General features: G+C 42.6%; 1 protein-coding gene across 1 annotated transcript in view; it reads right to left on the bottom strand.

Annotated features, from left to right (window-relative positions):
* The window catches only part of LOC141161832 (lactase/phlorizin hydrolase-like), a 52,135-nt gene extending 27,278 nt beyond the window's left edge, over window positions 1-24,857 (bottom strand). Inside the window, exons 1-10 of the mRNA XM_073647261.1 lie at window positions 24,217-24,857; window positions 12,796-12,866; window positions 12,115-12,195; window positions 11,140-11,245; window positions 5,342-5,420; window positions 4,298-4,964; window positions 3,388-4,033; window positions 1,717-3,270; window positions 1,353-1,621; window positions 432-722 (exon numbers count right to left, since the gene is read on the bottom strand). Of these exons, the coding sequence (XP_073503362.1) occupies window positions 432-722; window positions 1,353-1,621; window positions 1,717-3,270; window positions 3,388-4,033; window positions 4,298-4,964; window positions 5,342-5,420; window positions 11,140-11,245; window positions 12,115-12,195; window positions 12,796-12,866; window positions 24,217-24,802 (4,350 nt within the window). The 5' untranslated portion in view covers window positions 24,803-24,857. The remainder of the gene's footprint in view (window positions 1-431; window positions 723-1,352; window positions 1,622-1,716; window positions 3,271-3,387; window positions 4,034-4,297; window positions 4,965-5,341; window positions 5,421-11,139; window positions 11,246-12,114; window positions 12,196-12,795; window positions 12,867-24,216) is intronic.
* Window positions 24,858-25,390: the final 533 nt, after the last annotated feature.

Below are 25,390 nucleotides of genomic sequence, written 5' to 3'. Positions count from 1 at the left end.
TGGCAACTGAACCCGCAAGGGCGCCACACTCACATATTGATCGCAGCATGCATGGGGTTAAATGGTGGAGATCAAAAGTTTGTCGTCTCTTTGCTGATGGAGCGAGATTGAGACTACACTTGGCAGCTGTGTTCCTTTTCGCGATTGTAGGAGAACGGCAATTGTGTTCAGTGTGTTAATAAAATGTACCTGTGCAGTGGTATCTGAGGACTTGCCCTTTGAGAGTATTAGTAATGCCTTAAAGGGGGTATTCTCATGTTTGGAGCCTCTGCTGTCACCTCTCCAATTACGTGTATGAAGAATATGATGTCTGGGTTCTCCTAGTAGGGTCACAGAAGTTGGACCTACATCTATCTGGCATTTAGGGCATATTTTGTGGCCGTACCATATACCCTGAGATTGGGATACCCCTTTAATACCGCCATTATTACCTGAGGCTTAATATTGGCTGCCAAGAGCTTGTCAATCAGTTTGCTGTAGTAGTTGATGCCGGCTTCATTCACATTGCCCAGTGTTCCGTCGGGGAGGATCCGAGGCCAAGAGATAGAAAATCGGTAGTGAGTGACTTTTAGGTTTTTCAGAAGCTCCACATCCTCGTCCACTCGGTTGTAGCTATCACAGGCCACGTCGCCATTTTCATTGTTGTTGATTCTTCCCAGTGAATGTGTAAACTTGTCCCAGATGCTCAGGCCTTTTCCATCAGCTCTCCATGCTCCTTCATTCTAAGGACCAAATAGAAACATCATTGCAAAAAGTTTTAGAACTTTCTTATCCACTTTATGTTTCTCAAATCTCTTAATGAATAGAAAATTTTTGCTTTATGGAAATAGACACGTCAGGTAAAATATTTGAGCTCTTGCTTTGGTTGCCTATTAAAAGTCAAAGAGCTCTGTATAATATCCCATTTTGCTATAGGGAACTGTAGAAACTGGAACTGACGTCAAGGCTGAATGTTTTTCTGGTTATGTTTGGGGACCAGTTTGTTACCCCTACTACTACCCCTGGTGCTGGCATTCACGTAATCGCAAAGTGGGCTACCAGACATAAAGGGGATTCTTCTGATGAAAAAAACAACCTTAAAACTATTCTTCTCCATTTTGTATTACTGCTACAGTAATACTGATTGTAGCAGGAGTTCTCCTTTTTTAAAGAAAAAAAACAAAAAAAAACTTTTTCTACACCCTAAAACTGGCCATACACAAGAGCCGAACATTTGTCTGACAGACAGACCACTATCTCTCCCAACTCTTTTCAATGGGGAGACAAGAGACTGGATGTTTGCTTATTTTTGAAGGTCCCTTCTAATTAATAGGAATTATCCAAAGCGGAGAGCCCCTTTAAGTATGTCTAACCTGATAAGCTGCAGATGCCACGCTCCAAGCAAAGTCAGGACGGAACTCTCCATATAGAAACTCCTCTTCTTTCTGTAACGGGATACCATTGTTGCGTATAACCTCCGAGTAATACATGGCAGATCGTTTTGCAGTCCTTGGACGGTTGGGATCCTTGAAATCCACATGGTGCAGACCAAAACGCACAGTGTAACCCGCAGTCCATTCAAAGTTGTCCATGATACCCCAGGCTGTATATCCTTTAAGATTTACCCCGTCTAGACTGTGAGCTGAAAAAAGAAATGATACACGCCATTGCCCCTCTCCTGAAATGCTCTGTACGGTCATGAATAAAATACTTTTACGCATAGAGTATGATACATACCTTTCAATGCCTCGTCAATATAAGTTTTATAGTACAATATTCGTGCCGTATCATCAAAGTCATCTCTATCTGTTGCAACACCATTTTCTGTGATGTATACAGGAACATCTCCGTACTCTTCTTTCACCCAGTTGAGCAGCCTCCTAAGTCCCCAGGCCACTGGTCTGTGCTGGTCAATGGCTGATGTTGGCCAGTTCACAGAATATTCTTCTGCAATGTCAATATCAGTTTGAAAAGATGGTGGATTGAGCACATCTGTTCTATGTCGAACTATTTTTGTAGCATAGATGTTTATGGAAAAAGCATCAACTGTCCCTTGGATGTAGGTCTTCTCTTCATCTGTAAAAGCTGGAAGTCTGGACAACTGGAGACCTTGTAGCTCACTCTTATTGGCAACTTGCCATTTCATTACCTCTGGGTAGTCACCATTTTTTAATATAGGGTGTCCAAACCATCCCAAACTAAACTGTAAGTAGCGATCAGCAGCTTCTATGTCCCGTGCATCAGTGTGGTCTTTTGGTTCCACCCATTCGGTGTTGAGACTTATTGATATGACACCTCCTTGGCTTCCTCGGTATTTGTCATCATAAGTATGATAAACCCTAGCGTGGACTTTGATCAGATTGTGAGCTACTCTGTATGGAGCTGAGCCAGGATCGTTCTTCACTCCAGGTGGAATAACACCGATCCCATAACCGGCAGTTACTATTGAATGGGGTTGGTTAAAAGTCATCCAGAACTTGACTCTATCTCCAAAAGTTCTAAAACAAAAGTCTGCGTAGCTGTGAAAAGCATCTAGCACTCTCTCATCTTCCCAACCACCCAAGTCTTGGAGAGCCTGAGGAAGATCAAAATGGTAAAGGGTCACCATGGGTGAGATGTTGTTTGCCAGTAGACCTTCAATAAGCCTATTATAATACTCAACACCCTTATTATTGACCGTACCCTGTCCAGTTGGAAAAATTCGAGACCATGAGATGGAGAACCGGTAACTGTTCACCGCTAGACTCCTTAACATGTACAAGTCTGCATCCAGTTGGTGGTAACTATCACAGGCAATGTCCCCATTTGTGCCGTCAGCAATATTATTTCCAGAGTGTGTGAATGTGTCCCAGGTGCTTGGTCCTTTTCCGTCAGCATCCCATCCTCCTTCAATCTGATAAGCCGAAGTGGAAACTCCCCATTTAAAATCTTCAGGAAATGTTGAGTAATGGTACATGTCCCTTTCAAAGGCGGTTTGCCCTGAAAACTTTTCCCATACAACTTTTGAACTTGAAGGCACTCCTGATGCTGGAAGTGGGGGCAACTTTCTTGAATTTGACCATGTCAAACTTGAAGAACCGAATTTCATTCGCTTTGTTTTTGGAAAGCCATTATTTGCGATGATATTCGAGAATTGATAGGCTGATTCTTTGGGGGTCCTATGTCTGTTTCCATCGTTAAAATTCACATAATGCAAACCATATCTTTGGTAGTATCCTTGAGGTCCTTCGAACCCGTCAAGCAAGGATCGGACAATATATGAATTTACTGCCACATTGTCAGTGTTGACAGCTGAAAGGATATAAAGTGATCATGGTTAGAACTTTACATCATTATTACAACTAAACGGGAAAAATAGTATAGATAACTAGTTAGCATGCATCATATACACAGAAACCATCTCATTACCTTTCAGGGCTTCATTGATGTAAGCCGTCAGGTACTCAACCCGAGCTGTGTCATTGAACACCTCTCCGGTGTATGGCGTTGGGATACCATTTCCAGTTATGTATATGGGTAGTCCTCCATTTCCATATTCTTCTTTGACAAAATTCAGAAGCCTCCTGAGACCCCATGGCACCACGTAGAGCCATGGAGATTCGGTGGTCGGCCATGAAGGATCCACATGTGAAGCAAATCCTCCAATAGTATCATAATTAGCAACACAATTTTGGATTCCGGAGGAATTGACCAACCGGGAAGTATAGTGAGAGATGCCAAGGAAGTCTGCAGTGCCTTTGATGTAGGCCTTCTCCTCCTCAGTAAATGTGGGCAGTGCTGCCACTGTGAAGTGGCACTGGGTATTTATGTCAAAGACTTGAGCCTGAAGAACTTGTGGGTAGTCCCCATTGACAAGAATTGGATGAGCAAACCATCCAATCATGAACTGGAGATATCGCTCAGCAGCGCTCACGTCATCTGGATTATTAGGGTCTTTTGGTTCGGCCCAGTCTGAATTCAGAGAGATTCCCACCTGACCTTTCTGCGAGGTCCGATACTTGTCATTGTACACATGCCAGGCCTTAGCGTGAGCTTTCACAATGTTATGTGACACCTATAAGACACAACGTAGAAGACTCTGTTAGAGAAATACCTATCTATTCCCGTAACCTTCATGGTGTGATAACAGTCTGTAAGGATCTAATCATTATAGTGAATCTGCAGTTCTGCAGTCTGCATCGTGACTCTTCCACTCATAAAAAGTTAATGTTATACTCTATTTACGGAACCAAATGACCTTCCATATTCTTTTCCAATTAATTTAGAAGAATTTTTAAGGAATTAAATATTTTCTACAATTTTAATTTCCTCTTTATACCTTGAAGGAGGCATTTCCCGGATCTTTGACCCCGGGTGCATGTTTTCCGGTGCCGTAACCAGCGTAACTAACGACCCAGGGTTCATGGAACGTTATCCAATGTTGAACTCGGTCTCCAAAACTGCTGAAACAGAAATCTGCATATTCCATAAATGCCTCGATGGTGGACTCATCCTGCCAGCCCCCGGACTCCTGCAGAGCTTGGGGTAGATCCCAGTGATATAAAGTTACTATCGGTTTAATATTTTCTTTAAATAACCTGTCGATTAATTTGTTGTAATATTTCACGCCGGCGGAGTTGACTTTGGATTTCAGCCCAGTTGGGAATATTCTGGACCAGGAGATGGAGAAGTGATAGACCTTAGACTGTAGACCCTTTAGAAGATACAGGTCATAGTCAATCTTATTGTAGCTATCACAGGCCACATTGGCGGTTGCATTGTTATCAGCTTGGCCATCTTGTCCAAAAACATCCCATATAGATTGTCCTTTACCCCCCTCAGCCCAGGCCCCTTCTACTTTGAAAGCTGAAGATGAAGAACCCATGAGGAAACCTTCAGGGAACGTATCATGTAAGAAGACGTCTCTTTCTGCTGGAGTCTGGACGGCAAATTTATCCCATACTGTGGTGAAAGCCGAGCGTGATGTTCCCATCGAATACTCCAGACTAAAATAGTGAAAAATAAGTTATTAAGAGGGTTCCCATCCAAAGCGTAAATTATAACATACAGTAGTAAATCAAAGTTTAGCAGTTACGGCATGTTCTATATTCATAAAGAGAAATGAGCCTTTTTATAATCCCTTCTAGTAGCCATTTTGGCAAGTGACCACAGGGACTGTAGTCATATTGGCAGCCACCTAGGAATTTATTTCTTTATTAACCAATAGGCCTATCCTTCCTTCCATTGATTTCACCATTTATCAAGAAGAGCCGTATGAGTCGATGCATAGTAAGGGTGCGTAAGATCATGTTGACCAGTGCATTATAATGTTTCGATGTCCACAATTTCACAATTACGTGGTCGAAATATTTTTTGCACTGACCTTTTTTCATTGGCATTTGACTGTGGTAGAAATGGACTGACATCGTAACCTAAGAAATCTTCACCAGAGCCGATCAATTCTGCAAAAAAAAAAAAAAAAAAAAGACATAATTTATTCTGTTCCTCTACATCGACGTCCCCAGAGACCTCCATACTATTCAATGGCGTACCTTAGACCACTATCTCTAGAACCTATATTAAAACTTAGAGTGATAACTCTTCTGTGCTTTCTTCCTATATCCTCTGACTTCTTCATAGTATGTAACTTTAACTGATATGGGGATATCACTTAGTCACAGAGTCACCCAGCTTCATACATACACATAGTCCCTGCTCGCCTCCCTACTTTTCCTTCCATTCCTCACTATATGGAATTTCCTGTTTTACTGTGAATTTACAGTGTCGGATATTGAAAGTCAGGAAGGCAAACCCTAGAGCAGGGACGTACATAGGAATCATGGGGCCTCATAGCAGAAGTTCTAATTGGGCCCCCCCCAAAAAAAAATGTAAATAATTGTCGTGGTCACACAAGATCAGATCTCACAACTTTCCATCCGTTACATAGTAATTTCCCCCCTGCTGACGTCCTAGATCTCTCTTTCATTGCCCCATAAAGTGTCATGCCAACAAAAGTGTCCCCCAAACACAGTATGATACCCCCATGGTGAATTCCTCCACATGCGCAGTATAATGTCCCTACTGTACCCCACCTCAACTCCCAGGGCAAAGTATGATGACCCCAACACAGTATGATCCCCCAACTGTGACCCCTTAGAGCTAGAGAGGATGATACGTAATAAGGGAGGGTGTTATACATAAAAAAGGTGAAACTATATAACTAAGGATGGCGCTATACATAATAAGTGAGTACACTATATATTAAGGGAGTATGCTATACATAATAGGGCTACATTCCTGCATCTGTGTGCAGTGTCGGTGTGCTGCCAACTTTTACAGACGCATTGAGCATGTCCTATTCTAATCCTCAAAATCGGATCAGAACAGGACATTCTCTGACCCTCACAGATCTCATTCTCAGATCCGTGATTTTCATGGATGTGTTATGTATCTATAAAACTCTACGAGTCCGTAGACCATGCGATAAAAAATTCTGGCAGCACACGAACATTCCACACAAATGTGAGAATGCAGCCTAAAGCCCCCGTCTCACATAGCGAGATCGCTAGCGAGATCGCTGCTGTGTCACGGTTTTGGTGACGCAACAGCGACCTCACCAGCAATGTCGCTATGTGTGACACTTTGCAACGATCAGGCCCCTGCTGTGAGGTCGCTGATCGCTGCAAAGTGTCCTGGACCATTTTTTGGTCGTTGCTCTCCCGCTGGTCAGCACACATCGCTGTGTGTGACCAGCGGGGGCAGCGATCAGGCTGGTAACTATGGTAAACATCGGGTTACTAGGGGCACACGCGCTCCTACTAACCCGTTGTTTATCATGGTTACGAGCCTGCTAAAGTGAGCGGTAACCTCCTGCTCACTGTAGCAGAGTGGTAACCATGATAAACAACGGGTTACTAGGAGCGCGTGTGCCCCTAGTAACCCGATGTTTACCATAGTTACCAGCCTGCTCCTGCTTCAGCAGGCTCGTAACCAGGAGCAGGACATCGTGGAAAGATTCTTTCCACGATGTCGCTGCTCCCCTGATCGTTGGTGAGCCTGCCTGTTTGACAGCTCACCAGCGACCACATAGCGATGCAGCAACGATCCCTGACAGGTCGTATCGTTGTCGGGATCGTTGCAGCGTCGCTAAGTGTGACGGGGCCTTAAGGGATTTTACAGATAGCATTATCACTCCAAGTCATACGGCGCAGATACAGAATAATATTTACATCCAGGCACTTACCGCTAACGTCTCATCTGACCAGAGTCAGTTTCTGCTGCTTCTTCTCCATCTGGTCAGACCTTCATGTCGACATCTCCCATCCACGACTCATCTTGTCACGATGATCAGTACAGCCCTAAAAATAACAAGGTCACATATATTGTATATATACTTGTGTCTCCCCCACACTGCGCCCCTGAATACAGATATGTACCCCACCATTAATATACTATTAGCCATTTAGTAATCAAAATACCAAGTGATCAGCAGCACTGTGCCCCCCATTAACTATAATCTCTGCCGCCCAATAATATAAATTATTCAGTCTCAGTGACTCTCCCCAATTAACTGTAAGGCTATGTGCACACGGAAAATATACAAGGCTTTGCAGTACAAGCAAAGTGAAACCCCCATCATTGCTCTCTTCCAGCACCCCCATCATTGCTCTCTCCTAGCACCCCCATCATTGCTCTCTACAGCCCCATCATCCCCATCATAGCTTTCCCCAGCCCCATCATTGCTCTTCCCAGCCCAATCAGCCCCATCATTGCTTTCCCCAGCCCCACCATCCCCATCATTGCTCTCCCCAGCTCCATCATTGCTCTCCCCAGCCTCAACATCCCCATAATTGCGCTCCCCATTGCCACCATCCCCATCATTGCTCTCCCCAGTCCCACCATCCCCATCATTCTTTCCCCAGCCCCATCAGCCCCATCATTGCTCTCCTCAGCCCCACCATCCCCATCATTGCTCTCCCCAGCCCCACCATCCCCATCATTGCTCTCCCCAGCCCCATCAGCCCCATCATTGCTCTCCCCAGCCCCATCAGACCCATCATTGCTCTCCCCAGCCCCACCATCCCCATCATTGCTCTCTCCATTTCCATCAGCCCTATCATTTCTCTCCCCAGCCCCACCATCCCCATAATTGCTCTCCCCATCATTGCTCTCCCCAGCCCCACCATCCCCATCATTGCTCTCTTGCTCTCCCCAGCCCCACCATCCCCATCATTGCTCTCCCCAGCCCCATCAGCCCCATCATTGCTCTCCCCAGCCCCACCATCCACATCATTGATCTCCTCAGCCCCATTAGCCCCATCATTGCTATCATCATCGCCACCATCCCTATCATTGCTCTCCCCAGTCCCACCATCCCCATCATTGCTCTCCCCAGTTCCATTAGCCCCATCATTGCTCTCCCCTGCCCCATCAGCCCCATCATTGCTCCGCCCAGCACCACCATCCCCATCATTGCTCTCTCCAGCTCCATCAGCCCCATCATTGCTCTCCCCAGACCCACCATCCCCATCATTGCTCTCCCCATCTCCACCATCCCCATCATTGCTCTCCCCAGCTCCATCATTGCTCTCCCCAGCCTCACCATCCCCATAATTGCGCTCCCCATTGCCACATCCCCATCATTGCTCTCCCCAGTCCCACCATCCCCATCATTCTTTCCCCAGCCCCATCATTGCTCTCCTCAGCCCCACCATCCCCATCATTGCTCTCCCCAGCCCCACCATCCCCATCATTGCTCTCCCCAGCCCCATCAGCCCCATCATTGCTCTCCCCAGCCCCATCATTGCTCTCCCCAGCCCCATCAGACCCATCATTGCTCTCCCCAGCCCTACCATCCCCATCATTGCTCTCTCCAGTTCCATCAGCCCTATCATTTCTCTCCCCAGCCCCACCATCCCCATAATTGCTCTCCCCATCATTGCTCTCCCCAGCCCCACCATCCCCATCATTGCTCTCTTGCTCTCCCCAGCCCCACCATCCCCATCATTGCTCTCCCCAGCCCCACCATCCCCATCATTGCTCTCCCCAGCCCCATCATTGCCCACCCCAGCCCCACCATCCCCATCATTGCTCTCCCCAGCCCCATCAGCCCCATCATTGCTCTCCCCAGCCCCACCATCCACATCATTGATCTCCTCAGCCCCATTAGCCCCATCATTGCTCTCATCATCGCCACCATCCCTATCATTGCTCTCCCCAGTCCCACCATCCCCATCATTGCTCTCCCCAGTTCCATTAGCCCCGTCATTGCTCTCCCCTGCCCCATCAGCCCCATCATTGCTCCGCCCAGCACCACCATCCCCATCATTGCTCTCTCCAGCTCCATCAGTCCCATCATTGCTCTCCCCAGACCCACCATCCCCATCATTGCTCTCCCCATCTCCACCATCCCCATCATTGTTCTCCCCAGTCCCACCATCCCCATCATTGCTTTCCCCAGCCCCATCATTGCTCTCCCCAGCCCCACCATTCCCATCATTGCTCTCCCTATTGCCACCATCCCCATCATTGTTTTCCCCAGCCACATCAGCCCCATCATTGCTCTCCTCAGCCTCACCATCCCCATCATTGCTCTCCCCAGCCCCATCATTGCTTTCCCCAGCCCCACCATCCCCATCATTGCTCTCTCCAGCTCCATCAGCCCCATAATTTCTCTCTCCAGCCCCACCATCCCCATAATTGCTCTCCCCAGCTCCATCAGCCCCATCACTGCTCTCGCCAGCTCCACCATCCCCATCATTGCTCTCTCCAGCCCCACCATCCCCATCATTGCTCTCACCAGCCCCATCAGCACCATCATTGCTCTCCCCAGCCCCACCATCCACATCATTGATCTCCTCAGCCTCATCAGCCCCATCATTGCTCTCCCCATTGCCACCATCCCCATAATTGCTCTCCCCAGCTCCATCAGCTCCAAGATTGCTCTCCCCAGCCCCACATCCCCATCATTGCTCTCCCCAGCCCCATCATCCCCATCATTGCTCCCCCCAGCCCCATCATTGCTTTCTCCAGCACCACATCCCCATCATTGCTCTCCCCAGCCCCATCATCCCCATCATTTCTCTCCCCATCCCCCTCATTACTCTCCCCAGCTCCACCATTGCTCTCCCCCACCTCCCCTCATTCTCCTGTTCCTCTCCCTAGCGTTTTAAGTAAAAAAAAAACAAAAAAAAAACTTACCTCTCAGCACGCTCTCCTGCAGCATCCTCATAGTTGCTGGCAACTTTCTTCCTGACCCAGGCGAGCGCTGCATGATGATGTTATCAAGCTGCGCGCGTCTGTGTCAAGGAGGAAGCAGAGAACGGAGCCCTCCAGCTCCGCTGCCATTTTCCTCCTGTCAGCAGCAGAGCTGCAGGGATCGCTCCATGCCCGCCGCGTGCAGGGAGCAGCTGCACCGGCGGCGATATGTCCTCCCCTGGACTGCTATGGGGCCCCCTCGCGTCACGGGCCCCATAGCAGTCGCGTGGCCTGCCGCCATTGGCGGTACGCCACTGCCCTAGAGTAATCTTTTTTGTGCAATAAAATCATACTGTTTTTATCGTATCCTGAGCATTTTATAGTAATAGCAGCAAATCCTGGAGTCTGATGCCGCAGACTTCCTGCTTCTTGCTATGGCCGGTTTTACAAATCAGGTTTTTTTTCATGCACTGGACCAATTTTTGATCCATGTGTCAGTTTTTATAATTCATGTTGCATTGGTTTTTCTCATATGTAAAACAAATGTTTTAAGCTTCTACTTATTAAAAATTAAAATACGGACAGCACTTGGATTACACTTGTTTTTTTTTTATGGGGTTATTGACTTTCATAGGTGTACATGGATCAAAGTAGGACTTTTTTTTTTGCGGACAATCGATCTGCAAAAATGACACTTTCATTGTGATGGACCCATGATCTATCTGTAAAATTAGTGGATAGCACTTATAACCCCCAAAAAATGACACTTAAAATGTATGTGAGCAAGAAGCTGGGAAAAAGACATAAGACGGTATGACTGCTGGGTCAGACTACACAGGGTTTGTTTGTAGTCTGTTACCATGGAGACACAGTTGTATACAGAAAACAAAAAGCATTTTTTTTTCAATTGTAGATGAATTGTACAAATGTGGGTGTAAAGTTGGACATATGCTTTAACCCTTGTATCTAACATCACTACTTTACCTTTAAGAAATGTAAAGGCAGAGAGATATTTATTTTCCTCGTTTATGAAGCTGCAGTCATTTAGTGCTAAGCTGAAAACCAACACGTCCAGACCTTTCTTGATGTTCTGTAATAATAATAATAATTATAATGGCGGCAGTAATATATTATAACGCTACAAAGAAAAATATAACATGGGTATATAACACATGAAGAGTGAAAAGGAGTTTTAACATAGTAGTAACCAAAACCTTGCTCTTGAAGGATAAAAAGGGGTGAACAGTCATATGAACAAAATGGAAAGTACTTTTTAGATAAGAATTTTATAATGATTTTCTTTATAGGGGCAAATTAATGCGTTTGGACCCCAATGCAAATCTGCTATCAGAAATCATTCAAAGAACTGGCTTCCTTACATGGGACTGAGTGACGTTTTGGGACTCTTCAGGCTATAGGGACCGGGTGTTACGATACTGTCATAGTACTGCTGGACACCAGTGTCCGAAGGAGCATGAGCAGAATAGCAAGCGGTAGTAGAAGTTCTAGTAGTTAATAAAAGGAGTTGTAGGAAACAATCCGTAGATAGGTGAGAACAATCTAGGTAAGAATGTTCAGGAGCTTGGAGACTGGAAACTAGGCTAACAGCTAGACACAATACTCAAGCAATGAGTGAGAGATCCATGCGGCTTTAAGTAGGCCCAAACAGGAAACAAAATGGATTCCACAGGTTCAGAATCTGCCATCTTAGTAAAGGGCAAATGCAGAACACAACAGCAGCCTCCAGTGGTAAGGAGTGGGATTGCAACACAATTATTAAGGTGAACAATAGCAGCCACTAGTGGTCAAACTGTAGGGCGAGACCGTCACTTCTGCACCCTACATTGTACATACCTTGGTTTCCCTTGACTTTCCCATTTATCTAGAATAAAGACTTACATAGGTTCTTCTGAAAAGTAAAGTTTGTTGAAGGAGCAAAGTCACTTGTGATCTTATTACCTGAACTGCGGTCCGCTCTTGCAGCTGATTCGCGTTGCCGCAGTCATATTTCAAGTTCAGCGCAAGAAAATCCACTGTTTCCTAAAAGATGCAGAATTGATTAATCTAATGGTGTCGTTGTCCTATATGACTAAAGTCACTTTTCATGTGCAAGGCCATATATACCCCCTTTCAGCTAATATGGGACTAGAGTAGACGGGGTCACTTTCCACTTTATTTTTTTCCCCATTTTTGGGGGCTGGTGAGAACCTATACAAAGATGTAATCTTAAAAAGCAATGTTTTAAAAGGGGTACCCAGAATCTCCGGTTACACACCGTATTGCGCAGACCCCATACACTTCAGAACAAATTCAAGTCAGCCAAACCTGCTAATTTAGGGGGGACGGACTCAGTATTTATTGTGAATGGGGGGGGGGGCATATTGATTCATCGTTGACAGATGGGAGAGAAGGATTGGACATGTTGAAATTCACAGCCTAATCCTTTTATTCTCAGGGCCGATAAGCCTCTGCCAGAGATTTGTGGCAGAGACTTACTCCACTCTCAACAGTGAAATCACATGCCGCTTTAGCCTGGCGCCCATGATAATAGCCTTAGCTTGCCGTCCTGTGACACCTGCTCTGGCCTCATGCACGGAGAATACCTGGAAGATGTACGTCCAAAAGGACAACTGTATTTACCAGGACTCGAGGGTGTATTGATAGAGAGGTGCTCAGTGCTCTCGACCCCAGAGCAATGGATATCCGTCCACCTGATGATCAAAGCACAGCATCATGTATCATTGGATCATGACTTTCCCTACCTATTGATCACCATTGCATTAGCATAGTCACATCTGTCAGCGGCTGTGGATAGATCGACAATCATCAGTATCAGATTGGTGGAGGCCTGTCACCCGGCACTCCACTGTTTAGTTGGAATCAGGACAGCACAGCTCCGCACACTGTGTAGTGGCCATTCCCAGGTACTGAAGATCAAGTCCTATTGAAGTGCTTGTGATCTGATCTGCAGTACCAGAGAACTGCCACTACACAGCATGTGGAGCTGTTCTAATTCTGTTCACTGTTTACATCCCATAACATCAGATTGGTAGGGGTGTCAGGTGTCAGATTTCCACCAATCTGAGATAAACAGTGAACAGAATTAGAACAGCTCCACATGCTGTGTAGTGGCAGTTCTCTGGTACTGCAGATCAGATCACAAGCACTTCAATAGGACTTGATCTTCAGTACCTGGGAATGGCCATTACACAGTGTGCGGAGCTGTGCTGTCCTGATTCCAGCAGACATATATATCGTTAAAGTACGTCATCAAAGTGCTAGACAATCATTTTAAGTTCATTATATAAACAATATTGTTTATTAAAGGAATTGTCCAGCACCGTCTGGATGGACCACCACTAGAGGGAGCCTATTATTTATATAATAGGCTCCCACTAGTGGTGGTCCATCCAGACAGCCAGAATGTTGTCTTTCCACCACATGTCTATACATGAAAATAGACAGTTATATGATTAAATTTTGTCTGTCCACAGCCACCACTAGGGGGAGCTAACAATATACAAATATTTATAGCTAGTATTGATTTCTCCTTTAGTCATAGATATTATGATGGGATGAAGAGCTCTGTAGCAGTCAAAATTTTCTATCACTATTGTTGGAATCCTATAGAGCAAAGGAGCTGAATGGGGAAAACATTGAAAACTATTATTTTCTCTACATTATTTTGTCAGGGGAAACACTTTATATTGTGCTAATTAAGCTCTCTATGAAGTTCATTATGTGTTACAATGTATCAGATGTGTTCATCAATCTTCTTATCACTTTGAAATTAATTCCTTATCTATATAAGATATTGATTTGCACAAACAAGACTTATCTGGGTGCAGAGTTCACAATGTGATTCATTACCCCATGATAAAAACATGTTACCCTGAAGATCTGAGACAACGTTCTGCTTGTGATAAGTAATGAGAGAAGCAGATTTATATAGGAATTGTAGCATGTGCCTGTAGAGAAACTGGAGAAATCGGAGATTCTTTAAGTACATAATCACATTGTTTAAAGGGGTTGTCCAGGCGTAAGTATTAATGACGAGTACACAGGATAGGCCATCGGTGGGAGTCAGACACGTGGATCCCTACAGATCAGCTGTTATTTGCTCTGGCATGCATAAATTGAAGCAGTATTATAGTAGTTATATATTGTTGTACATAGGGGCAGTATTATAGTAGTTATATATTGTTGTACATAGGGGCAGTATTATAGTAGTTATATTCTTGTACATAGGGGCAGTATTATAGTAGTTATATATTGTTGTACATAGGGGCAGTATTATAGTAGTTATATATTGTTGTACATAGGGGGCAGTATTATAGTAGTTATATATTGTTGTACATAGGGGCAGTATTATAGTAGTTATATATTCTTGTACATAGGAGCAGTATTATAGTAGTTATATATTGTTGTACATAGGGAGCAGTATTATAGTAGTTATATATTGTTGTACATAGGGGCAGTATTATAGTAGTTATATTCTTGTACATAGGGGCAGTATTATAGTAGTTATATATTGTTGTACATAGGGGCAGTATTATAGTAGTTATATATTGTTGTACATAGGGGGCAGTATTATAGTAGTTATATATTGTTGTACATAGGGGCAGTATTATAGTAGTTATATATTCTTGTACATAGGAGCAGTATTATAGTAGTTATATATTGTTGTACATAGGGAGCAGTATTATAGTAGTTATATATTGTTGTACATAGGGGCAGTATTATAGTAGTTATATATTGTTGTACATAGTGGCAGTATTATAGTAGTTATATATTGTTGTACATAGTGGCAGTATTATAGTAGTTATATTATTGTACATAGGGGTAGTATTATAGTAATTATATATTGTTGTACATAGGAGCAGTATTATAGTAGTTATATTATTGTACATAGGGGTAGTATTATAGTAATTATATATTGTTGTACATAGGGGCAGTATTATAGTAGTTATATTATTGTACATAGGGGTAGTATTATAGTAATTATATATTCTTGTACATAGGAGCAGTATTATAGTAGTTATATATTCTTGTACATAGGGGCAGTATTATAGTAGTTATATATTTTTGTACATAGGGAGCAGTATTATAGTAGTTATATATTGTTGTACATAGGGGCAGTATTATAGTAGTTATATATTGTTGTACATAGTGGCAGTATTATAGTAGTTATATTATTGTACATAGGGGTAGTATTATAGTAATTATATATTGTTGTACATAGGGGCAGTATTATAGTAGTTATATATTGTTGTACATAGGGGGCAGTATTATAGTAGTTATATATTGTTGTACATAGGGGCAGTATTATAGTAGTTATATATTGTTGTACATAGGGGCAGTATTATAGTAGTTATATTCTTGTACATAGGGGCAGTATTATAGTAGTTATATATTGTTGTACATAGGGGCAGTATTATAGTAGTTATATATTGTTGTACATAGGGGGCAGTATTATAGTAGTTATATATTGTTGTACATAGGGGCAGTATTATAGTAGTTATATATTCTTGTACATAGGAGCAGTATTATAGTAGTTATATACTGTTGTACATAGGGAGCAGTATTATAGTAGTTATATATTGTTGTACATAGGGGCAGTATTATAGTAGTTATATATTGTTGTACATAGGGGCAGTATTATAGTAGTTATATTCTTGTACATAGGGGGCAGTATTATAGTAGTTATATTCTTGTACATAGGGGCAGTATTATAGTAGTTATATTCTTGTACATAGGGGGCAGTATTATAGTAGTTATATTCTTGTACATAGGGGACAGTATTATAGTAGTTATATTCTTGTACATAGGGGCAGTATTATAGTAGTTATATTCTTGTACATAGGGGCAGTATTATAGTAGTTATATTCTTGTACATAGGGGACAGTATTATAGTAGTTATATTCTTGTACATAGGGGCAGTATTATAGTAGTTATATTCTTGTACATAGGGGCAGTATTATAGTAGTTATATTCTTGTACATAGGGGCAGTATTATAGTAGTTATATTCCTGTACATAGGGGCAGTATTATAGTAGTTATATTCTTGTACATAGGGGCAGTATTATAGTAGTTATATTCTTGTACATAGGGGCAGTATTATAATAGTTATATTCTTGTACATAGGATGCAGTACTATAGTAGTTATATTCTTGTACATAGGGGCAGTATTATAGTAGTTATATTCTTGTACATAGGGGCAGTATTATAGTAGTTATATTCTTGTACATAGGGGCAGTATTATAATAGTTATATTCTTGTACATAGGATGCAGTATTATAGTGGTTATATTCTTGTACATAGGATGCAGTATTATAGTAGTTATATTCTTGTACATAGGAGCAGTATTATAGTAGTTATATTCTTGTACATAGGAGCAGTATTATAGTAGTTATATTCTTGTACATAGGAGCAGTATTATAGTGGTTATATTCTTGTACATAGGATGCAGTACTATAGTAGTTATATTCTTGTACATAGGGGCAGTATTATAGTAGTTATATTCTTGTACATAGGAGCAGTAATAATAATAATAATTTTTATTTTTATAGCGCCAACATATTCCGCAGCACTTTATAAATTTTAGGAGGGACTTAAACAAACAATACAGAATAAACATATCTCATATCAAAAGGAGTGAGGGCCCTGCTCGCAAGCTTACAGTCTATGAGGAAATGGGGGAGACACAAAAGGTAGAATGTACATATATTGTATAATGCAGCCTTGATATACTATATAGGATAAATAATACATGGACTGGTCGCCTGCCAGTATGTGTACAGTCCTGACAGAGGCTATTATGTGCATGGTTGGTATGAACCTGAAATTGAAGAAGATTTTAATATGGGGGAAAACTGGGATGGACAGAGTGTGTTGAGCCGATAGGTCAGTCTAAAGAAATGGGTTTTTAGGGTCCGCTTGAAACTGTGGGTATTGAGAATTAATTGAACTGTCCTGGGTAGTGCATTCCAAAGAATTGGCGCAGCACGCGAGAAATCTTGGAGACGGGAGTGGGAAGTTCGGATTATGGAGGATTTTAGTTTTAAGTCACTGGCAGAACGGAGGGCACGTGTAGGGTGGTAGACTGAGACAAGGGAGGAGATGTAGGGGGGTACTGAAGCATGGAGCGCTTTGTGGGTAAGCGTGATAAGTTTAAATTGAACTCTATATTGGATGGGTAACCAATGCAATTACTGGCACACGGAAGAGGCATCGGTGTAGCTGTTGGTGAGGAATATGATCCTGGCTGCTGCGTTAAGGACGGATTGGAGAGGGGAGAGTTTAGTAAGAGGGAGCCCGATAAGTAGAGAGTTGCAGTAGTCCAGACGGGAATGAATAAGAGCTACAGTAAGAGTTTTTGCCGAGTCAAAGGTGAGAAAAGTCCTGATTCTTGAGATGTTTTTGAGATGTAGATGACATGAGCGAGTGAGTGATTTGATGTGAGGAGTGAAGGAAAGATCTGAGTCAAAAATGACGCCAAGACAGCGGGCTTGTTGCTGGGGAGTAATGGTTGAGCCACAAACGGAAATGGCAATATCGGGCACAGGTAGGTTAGTGGAGGGAGGAAATACGAGTAGTTCAGTTTTTGACAGATTCAGTTTTAGACAGAGGGAGGACATAATGTTAGACACAGCAGAAAGACAATCACTGGTCTTTTGTAGTAATGTAGGGGTGATGTCCGGAGCAGAGGTGTATAATTGGGTGTCATCAGCATAGAGATGGTACTGAAAACCGAATCTGCTGATTGTTTGTCCAATGGGAGCAGTATATAAGGAGAAAAGAAGGGGGCCTAGGACTGATCCTTGAGGAACCCCGACAGTAAGGGGAAGGAGAGAGGAGGAGGAGCCGGCGAAAGACACAGAGAAGGAGCGGTCAGAGAGATAGGAGGAGAACCAGGAGAGAACAGTGTCCTTGAGGCCAATAGAGCGGAGCATAGTGAGGAGGAGCTGGTGATCCACAGTGTCGAATACTGCAGAGAGATCCAGGAGAATCAGCAGGGAGTAGTGACCATTAGATTTAGCTGTTAGTAGATCATTAGAGACTTTAGTGAGGGCAGTTTCAGTAGAATGTAAAGAGCGGAAACCAGATTGTAAAGGGTCAAGAACAGAGTTATCTGAGAGATAGCGGATTAGACGGGAATGGACCAGGCGTTCCAGGAGTTTAGAGATAAAGGGAAGATTGAAAACAGGTCTGTAGTTGGCCGTGCAGTTCTGGTCAAGGGATGTTTTTTTAAGTAATGGATGTATGCTGGCGTGTTTAAAAGAAGAGGGAAAGATACCAGATGAGAGGGAGAGGTTGGAAATTTCAGTTAGGTGAGTGGTGACAGCTGGAGAAAGGGACTGAAGGAGATGTGAGGGAATAGGGTTACTGGTGCAGGTGGTAGGGCGAGACGATGCAAGGAGCCTGATCACTTCATCTTCCGTGACTGGTTCGAAATCAGAAAGTGAGCAAGATACATTGTGGCGGGGGAACATGCATAACGTTTGGGGATTGGGAGAAAATTTCCTCTCGGATATGGTCAATTTTTTCTTTGAAATAATTGGCCAGATCGTCAGCGCTGAGGTCCGTGGTCGGGGCCTGTGCTGTTTGATTGAGGAGAGAATAAAACGTGTCAAAGAGTCGTTTAGGATTATTGGAAAGTGAGATTATGAGGTTGTTAAAGTAGGTTTGTTTGGAGAGGTGAAGGGCAGAGTTATATGTTTTCAGCATAAATTTATAATGGAGGAAATCTTCGGGCAGATTAGATTTTCTCCACAGCCTTTCAGCGCACCTGGAACACCGCTGGAGAAGACGTGTTTGAGGCGTGTGCCAGGGTTGTCGCCGTCTATGCCAAATTGTTCTTTGTGTAGGAGGTGCGGCTTCATCCAGGGCGCATAGCATTATTTCGTTATAATGCTTCAATGCAGAGTCGGGACATGAGAGGGAGGAGATTGGGGCCAATGATGATTGTAACTTTTCCATACATTTCTGGGTGTTAATGGCGCGTATATTTCTATAAGTGTGGAAAGTGGGGGGGTCTTGAGTAGAGTCACAGTTCTTGACAGAGAATGAAAGAAGATTATGGTCAGAGAGTGGAAGGGGAGAGAGTAAAGTCATGTACTGAGCAAAGCCGGGAGAAGATCAGGTCCAATGTGTTCCCGTCCTCATGTGTAGGAGAATTAGCAAGCTGTGAAAGGCCGAAGGAGGAGGTTAGTGATAAAAGGTGAGCGGCAGATGGGGAAAGAGGATCGCTAATTGGGATGTTAAAATCTCCCATGATTATCGTGGGGATGTCGCAGGATAGAAAATTTGGAAGCCAGGCAGCAAAGTGATCCAGGAACTGGCGGGAGGGACCTGGAGGGCGATAGACAACCGCCACTCGCAGGGAGAAGGGCTGGTAGAGTCTGACTGTGTGGGCCTTAAAAGAAGGGAAGATAAGGGAGGGTACTGGGGGGGATAACCTGAAAAGTACATTTTGTTGAAAGAAGCAGACCAACACCTCCACCTGATCTGTTGTCTGGTCTCGGAGTATGAGAGAAGTGTAGGCCACCATAGGAGAGAGTTGTAGCGGTGGTGGTGTCCGACTGCTGGATCCAGGTTTCAGTGAGAGCCAGAAGGTTGAGGGAGTTAGAGAGGAAAAAGTCATGGATGTAAGAGAGTTTATTACATGCTGAGCGCGCTTTCCAAAGGGCACAGTTGAATGAGACAGAAGATAAGCAAGGAATATTAATGAGATTAGCAGGGTTGCTGAATGTAACAGGGAAAGAGTTAGTGTTATTATTACTGGAGGGTCCTGGATTTGGAGAAATATCACCTGCGACTAAGAGAAGGAAGGTACACAGAGTGAGCAGATGGTTGAGTGATTTGTGAGAGCGTTTCCTATGTTGTATGGTGGGAATGAATGGATCTGTGTCGTATAACATTGTGAAGAGAGCATGAGAGCTGTACATAGGAGAAGAGAGGAGTGAGGAGTTAATATGGATGAAGTCTGCAGAATTTGTGGGAGAATGGTGAATGTGGATGATTGTAGCAGCCAGAATATAAATGGCACAGATACAAATGGTGAATACTGTTTGCAAAAAATATGAACTGGAAGCAAGTTTGTTTAATTGTCTTGCATGTCTTACCTGTCTCCTGCCCAACTGCCATATCTAACTGCCGAGGCACTTTGATAAATTATGCCACTTCGATAAAGTATGCATAAATGCTATATGCATAAATGCCCCCGCATAAATGCTGCCCCTTGACTATGTCTCAATATATAGGGACGTATCTGCTTAGATCTACACAGATTTAACTCGTTAGCAATCAATCAACTAGCTTAAGACAACAGGAGACCATAAAACTGCAGAAAAAAAAACAGACTGGCAACTCAGTATTATAGTAGTTATATTCTTGTACAAAGGAGCATTATTATTGTAGCTATATTCTTGTACACAGGGGCAGTATTATAGTAGTTATATTCTTGTACATAGGAGAAGTATTATAGTAGTTATATTCTTGTACATAGGAGCAGTATTATAGTAGTTATATTCTTGTACATAGGGGGCAGTATTATAGTAGTTATATTGTTGTACATAGGGGGCAGTATTATAGTAGTTATATTCCTGTACATAGGGGCAGTATTATAGTAGTTATATTCTTGTACATAGGGGGCAGTATTATAGTAGTTATATTCATGTACATAGGACCAGTATTATAGTAGTTATATTCTTGTATATAGGCGGCAGTATTATAGTAGTTATATTCTTGTACATAGGGGCAGTATTATAGTAGTTGTATTCTTGTACATATGAGCAGTATTATAGTAGTTATATTCTTGTACATAGGAGCAGTATTATAGTAGTTATATTCTTGTATATAGGGGCAGTATTATAGTAGTTGTATTCTTGTACATAGGAGCAGTATTATAGTAGTTGTATTCTTGTACATAGGAGCAGTATTATAGTAGTTATATTCTTGTACATAGGAGCAGTATTATAGTAGTTACAGTAGTGGCCAAAAGTATTGGCACCCCTGCAATTCTGTCAGATAATACTCAGTTTCTTCCTGAAAATGATTGCAATCACAAATTCTTTGGTCTTATTCTCTTCATTTAATTTGCTTGCAAGGAAAAAACACAAAAGAGAATGAAGCAAAAATCAAATCATTGATCATTTCACACAAAACTCCAAAAATGGGCCAGACAAAAGTATTGGCACCCTCAGCCTAATACTTGGTTGCACAACCTTTAGCCAAAATAACTGCGAACAACCGCTTCCGGTAACCATCAATGAGTTTCTTACAATCCTCTGCTAGAATTGTAGACCATTCTTCTTTGGCAAACTGCTCCAGGTCCCTGATATTTGAAGGGTGCCTTCCCCAAACTGCCATTTTGAGATCTCTCCACAGGTGTTCTATGGGATTCAGGTCTGGACTCATTGCTGGCCACCTTAGAAGTCTCCAGTGCTTTATCTCAAACCATTTTATAGTGCTTTTGGAAGTGTGTTTTGGGTCATTGTCCTGCTGGAAGACCCATGACTTCTGAGGGAGACCCAGCTTTCTCACACTGGGCCCTACATTATGCTGCAAAATTTGTTGGTAGTCTTCAGACTTCATAATGCCATGCACACGGTCAAGCAGTCCAGTGCCAGAGGCAGCAAAGCAACCCCAAAACATCAGGGAACCTCCACCATGTTTGACTGTAGGGACCGTGTTCTTTCTTTGAATGCCTCTTTTTTTTTCCTGTACACTCTATGTTGATGCTTTTTCCCAAAAAGCTCTACTTTTGTCTCATCTGACCAGAGAACATTCTTCCAAAACGTTATAGGCTTTCTCAGGTAAGTTTTGGCAAACTCCAGCCTGGCTTTTTTATGTCTCGGGGTAAGAAGTGGGGTCTTCCTGGGTATCCTACCATACTGTCCCTTTTCATTCAGACGCCGACGGATAGTACGGGTTGACACTGTTGTACCCTCGGACTGCAGGGCAGCTTGAACTTGTTTAGATGTTAGTCGAGGTTCTTTATCCACCATCCGCACAATCTTGCGTTGAAATCTCTCGTCAATTTTTCTTTTCCGTCCACATCTAGGGAGGTTAGCCACAGTGCCATGGGCTTTAAACTTCTTGATGACACTGCGCACGGAAGACACAGGAACATTCAGGTCTTTGGAGATGGACTTGTAGCCTTGAGATTGCTCATGCTTCCTCACCATTTGGTTTCTCAAGTCCTCAGACAGTTCTTTGGTCTTCTTTCTTTTCTCCATGCTCAATGTGGTACACACAAGGACACAGGACAGAGGTTGAGTCAACTTTAATCCATGTTAACTGGCTGCAAGTGTGATTTAGTTATTGCCAACACCTGTTAGGTGCCACAGGTAAGTTACAGGTGCTGTTAATTACACGAATTAGAGAAGCATCACATGATTTTTCAAAGGGTGCCAATACTTTTGTCCACCCCCTTTTTTAGGTTTGGTGTGGAATTATATCCAATTTGGCTTTAGGACAATTCTTTTTGTGTTTTTTTTCATTGAAGACAACTTAAATGAAGATAATAATACCAAAGAATTTGTGATTGCAATCATTTTCAGGAAAAAACTGAGTATTATCTGACGGAATTGCAGGGGTGCCAATACTTTTGGCCACCACTGTATATTCTTGTACATAGAAGGCAGTATTATAGTAGTTATATTCTTGCACATAGGAGCAGTATTATAGTAGTTATATTCTTGTACATAGGAGCAGTATTATAGTAGTTATATTCCTGTACATAGGGGGCAGTATTATAGTAGTTATATTCTTGTACATAGGGGCAGTATTACAGTAGTTATATTCTTGTACATAGGGAGCAGTATTATAGTAGTTATATTCTTGTACATAGGAGCAGTATTATAGTAGTTATATTCTTGTGCATAGGGGGCAGTATTATAGTAGTTATATTCTTGTACATAGGAGGCAGTATTATAGTAGTTATATTCTTGTACATAGGGGCAGTATTATAGTAGTTATATTCTTGTACATAGGGGGCAGTATAATAGTACTTATGTTCTTGTACATAGGGGCAGTATTATAGTAGTTATATTCTTGTACATAGGAGCAGTATTATAGTAGTTATATTCTTGTACATAGGGGCATATTATAGTAGTTATATTCTTGAACATAGGAGCAGTATTATAGTAGTTATATTCTTGAACATAGGAGCAGTATTATAGTAGTTATATTCTTGTACATAGGGGCAGTATTATAGTAGTTATATTCTTGTACATAGGAGCAGAATTATAGTAGTTATATTCTTGTACATAGGAGCAGAATTATAGTAGTTATATTCTTGAACATAGGGGCAGTATTATAGTAGTTATATTCTAGTACATAGGGGGCAGTATTATAGTAGTTATATTCTTGTACATAGGGGCAGTATTACAGTAGTTGCATTCTTGTACATAGGGGGCAGTATTATAGTAGTTATATTCTAGTACATAGGGGGCAGTATTATAGTAGTTATATTCTTGTACATAGGAGCAGAATTATAGTAGTTATATTCTTGTACATAGGAGCAGAATTATAGTAGTTATATTCTTGAACATAGGGGCAGTATTATAGTAGTTATATTCTTGTACATAGGGGGCAGTATTATAGTAGTTATATTCTTGTACATAGGGGCAGTATTATAGTAGTTATATTCTAGTACATAGGGGGCAGTATTATAGTAGTTATATTCTTGTACATAGGGGCAGTATTACAGTAGTTGCATTCTTGTACATAGGGGGCAGTATTATAGTAGTTATATTCTAGTACATAGGGGGCAGTATTATAGTAGTTATATTCTTGTACATAGGGGCAGTATTACAGTAGTTGTATTCTTGTACATAGGGGGCAGTATTATAGTAGTTATATTCCTGTACATAGGGGGCAGTATTATAGTAGTTATATTGTTGTACATAGGGGGCAGTATTACAGTAGTTATATTGTCTTTATCTTTGCAATAAGAATAGTCCGCATAGTTGTAACAATGATAGATTTACTGATCATATTATATTAGTCATGAAAATCTAGTATTCAATCATTTTACATCTTTCTTTGATAATTTACCTCCAGCGGCATACTTCTGGCGATACACCGTGCACACTTTCTCATGGGCGTCCAGCAGAGTCTGCAGGGACATCACATCTGTTACATCTGCAGGAACATCAAACGTTATCCAAGTATGGACCAAATCCCCGAATGAATGGAATGCAAATTCAGCATATTCTGTATAGACATCAACAGCGCTCTTGCCAGTCTGGGTGCCACCTGCAGAAAGTCTTCTGCCATGTAAGATCACAATTGGTTTAATGTTCGCTCCATTCAGTTCCCGCAGAAGAATCCGGTAACACTGCAGCTGCCCCTCAGTCCTCTCCAGGGCATTGTGCTTGATAGATGCAAAGTTTGTGGCTAGCTGGACCTTGTAGTGTGTGACGCCGTACTTCTGGAGAGTGGGAATTTGGTCTTTCAAGGTATTAAACACCCTATTATTACACCTAATTTCTCCCTCTGGCTCCATTTCATTAAGTGCTCCATCTTTGTTGCTCTGTAAAGGGCCAGCAAGGGCTATGAAGTCTCCAAGAACTGCACTGTTGAGCCCATAACACATGGATGAGAGGAGAACCAGGAGGACCCCTCGCCATGCTGGCGCCATTCTTGTCTCTGTATCCCCAAATGTACCTGTCGAGTCATTTATACCTAGTTAAAAGCCATAAAATAGGCACTTGACTTCTTATCTGCCGCACTGATAAAGACATTGCACAGAGATAATTAGCAGCAGGAGCACAGGGCGCCTAATAGTCATAGAAACAGAGTCAGTAATAGAAATTTCAAGAAAAATCTATGAGTTTAAGTATAATTTTTGCTGCCTGTCACTTCCACTTGTGCTGACAACCACATAGGTCAAGGTCTTGTCTTTTCACTATTCCTCTCTTTACCTCTATGCACTTACACTTCCGCTTCTGCTGCGCGTGCATGCCTTCCTTCTCAATGTCAGGAATGGACATTATTCCAGATATCTCCATCCCCCAACAATGTGCCAAAAAGCAGAGTATAGATATGCAAATCAAATAAACACAGTTAAAGGATATAAATTATCAGCAGCACATAATTACATTAGTAGGAGCTCCAGGGGACCCACCACACCCGACGCGCGTTTCTCACTGAAATGCTTAGTCCGAGGGTCTAACGAAGCATTTCAGTGCGAAACGCACATTGGGAGTGGTCTGTCCCATGGAGCTCC

The sequence above is a fragment of the Phyllobates terribilis genome, unplaced genomic scaffold (genome assembly GCF_046119375.1).
Source record: "Phyllobates terribilis strain yellow unplaced genomic scaffold, ASM4611937v1 Scaffold_9__5_contigs__length_417890890, whole genome shotgun sequence".
Taxonomy (NCBI): Eukaryota; Metazoa; Chordata; class Amphibia; order Anura; family Dendrobatidae; genus Phyllobates; species Phyllobates terribilis.
The sequence above is the reverse complement of the archived record's forward strand: the minus strand, read 5'-3'. Positions and strand labels throughout refer to the sequence as shown.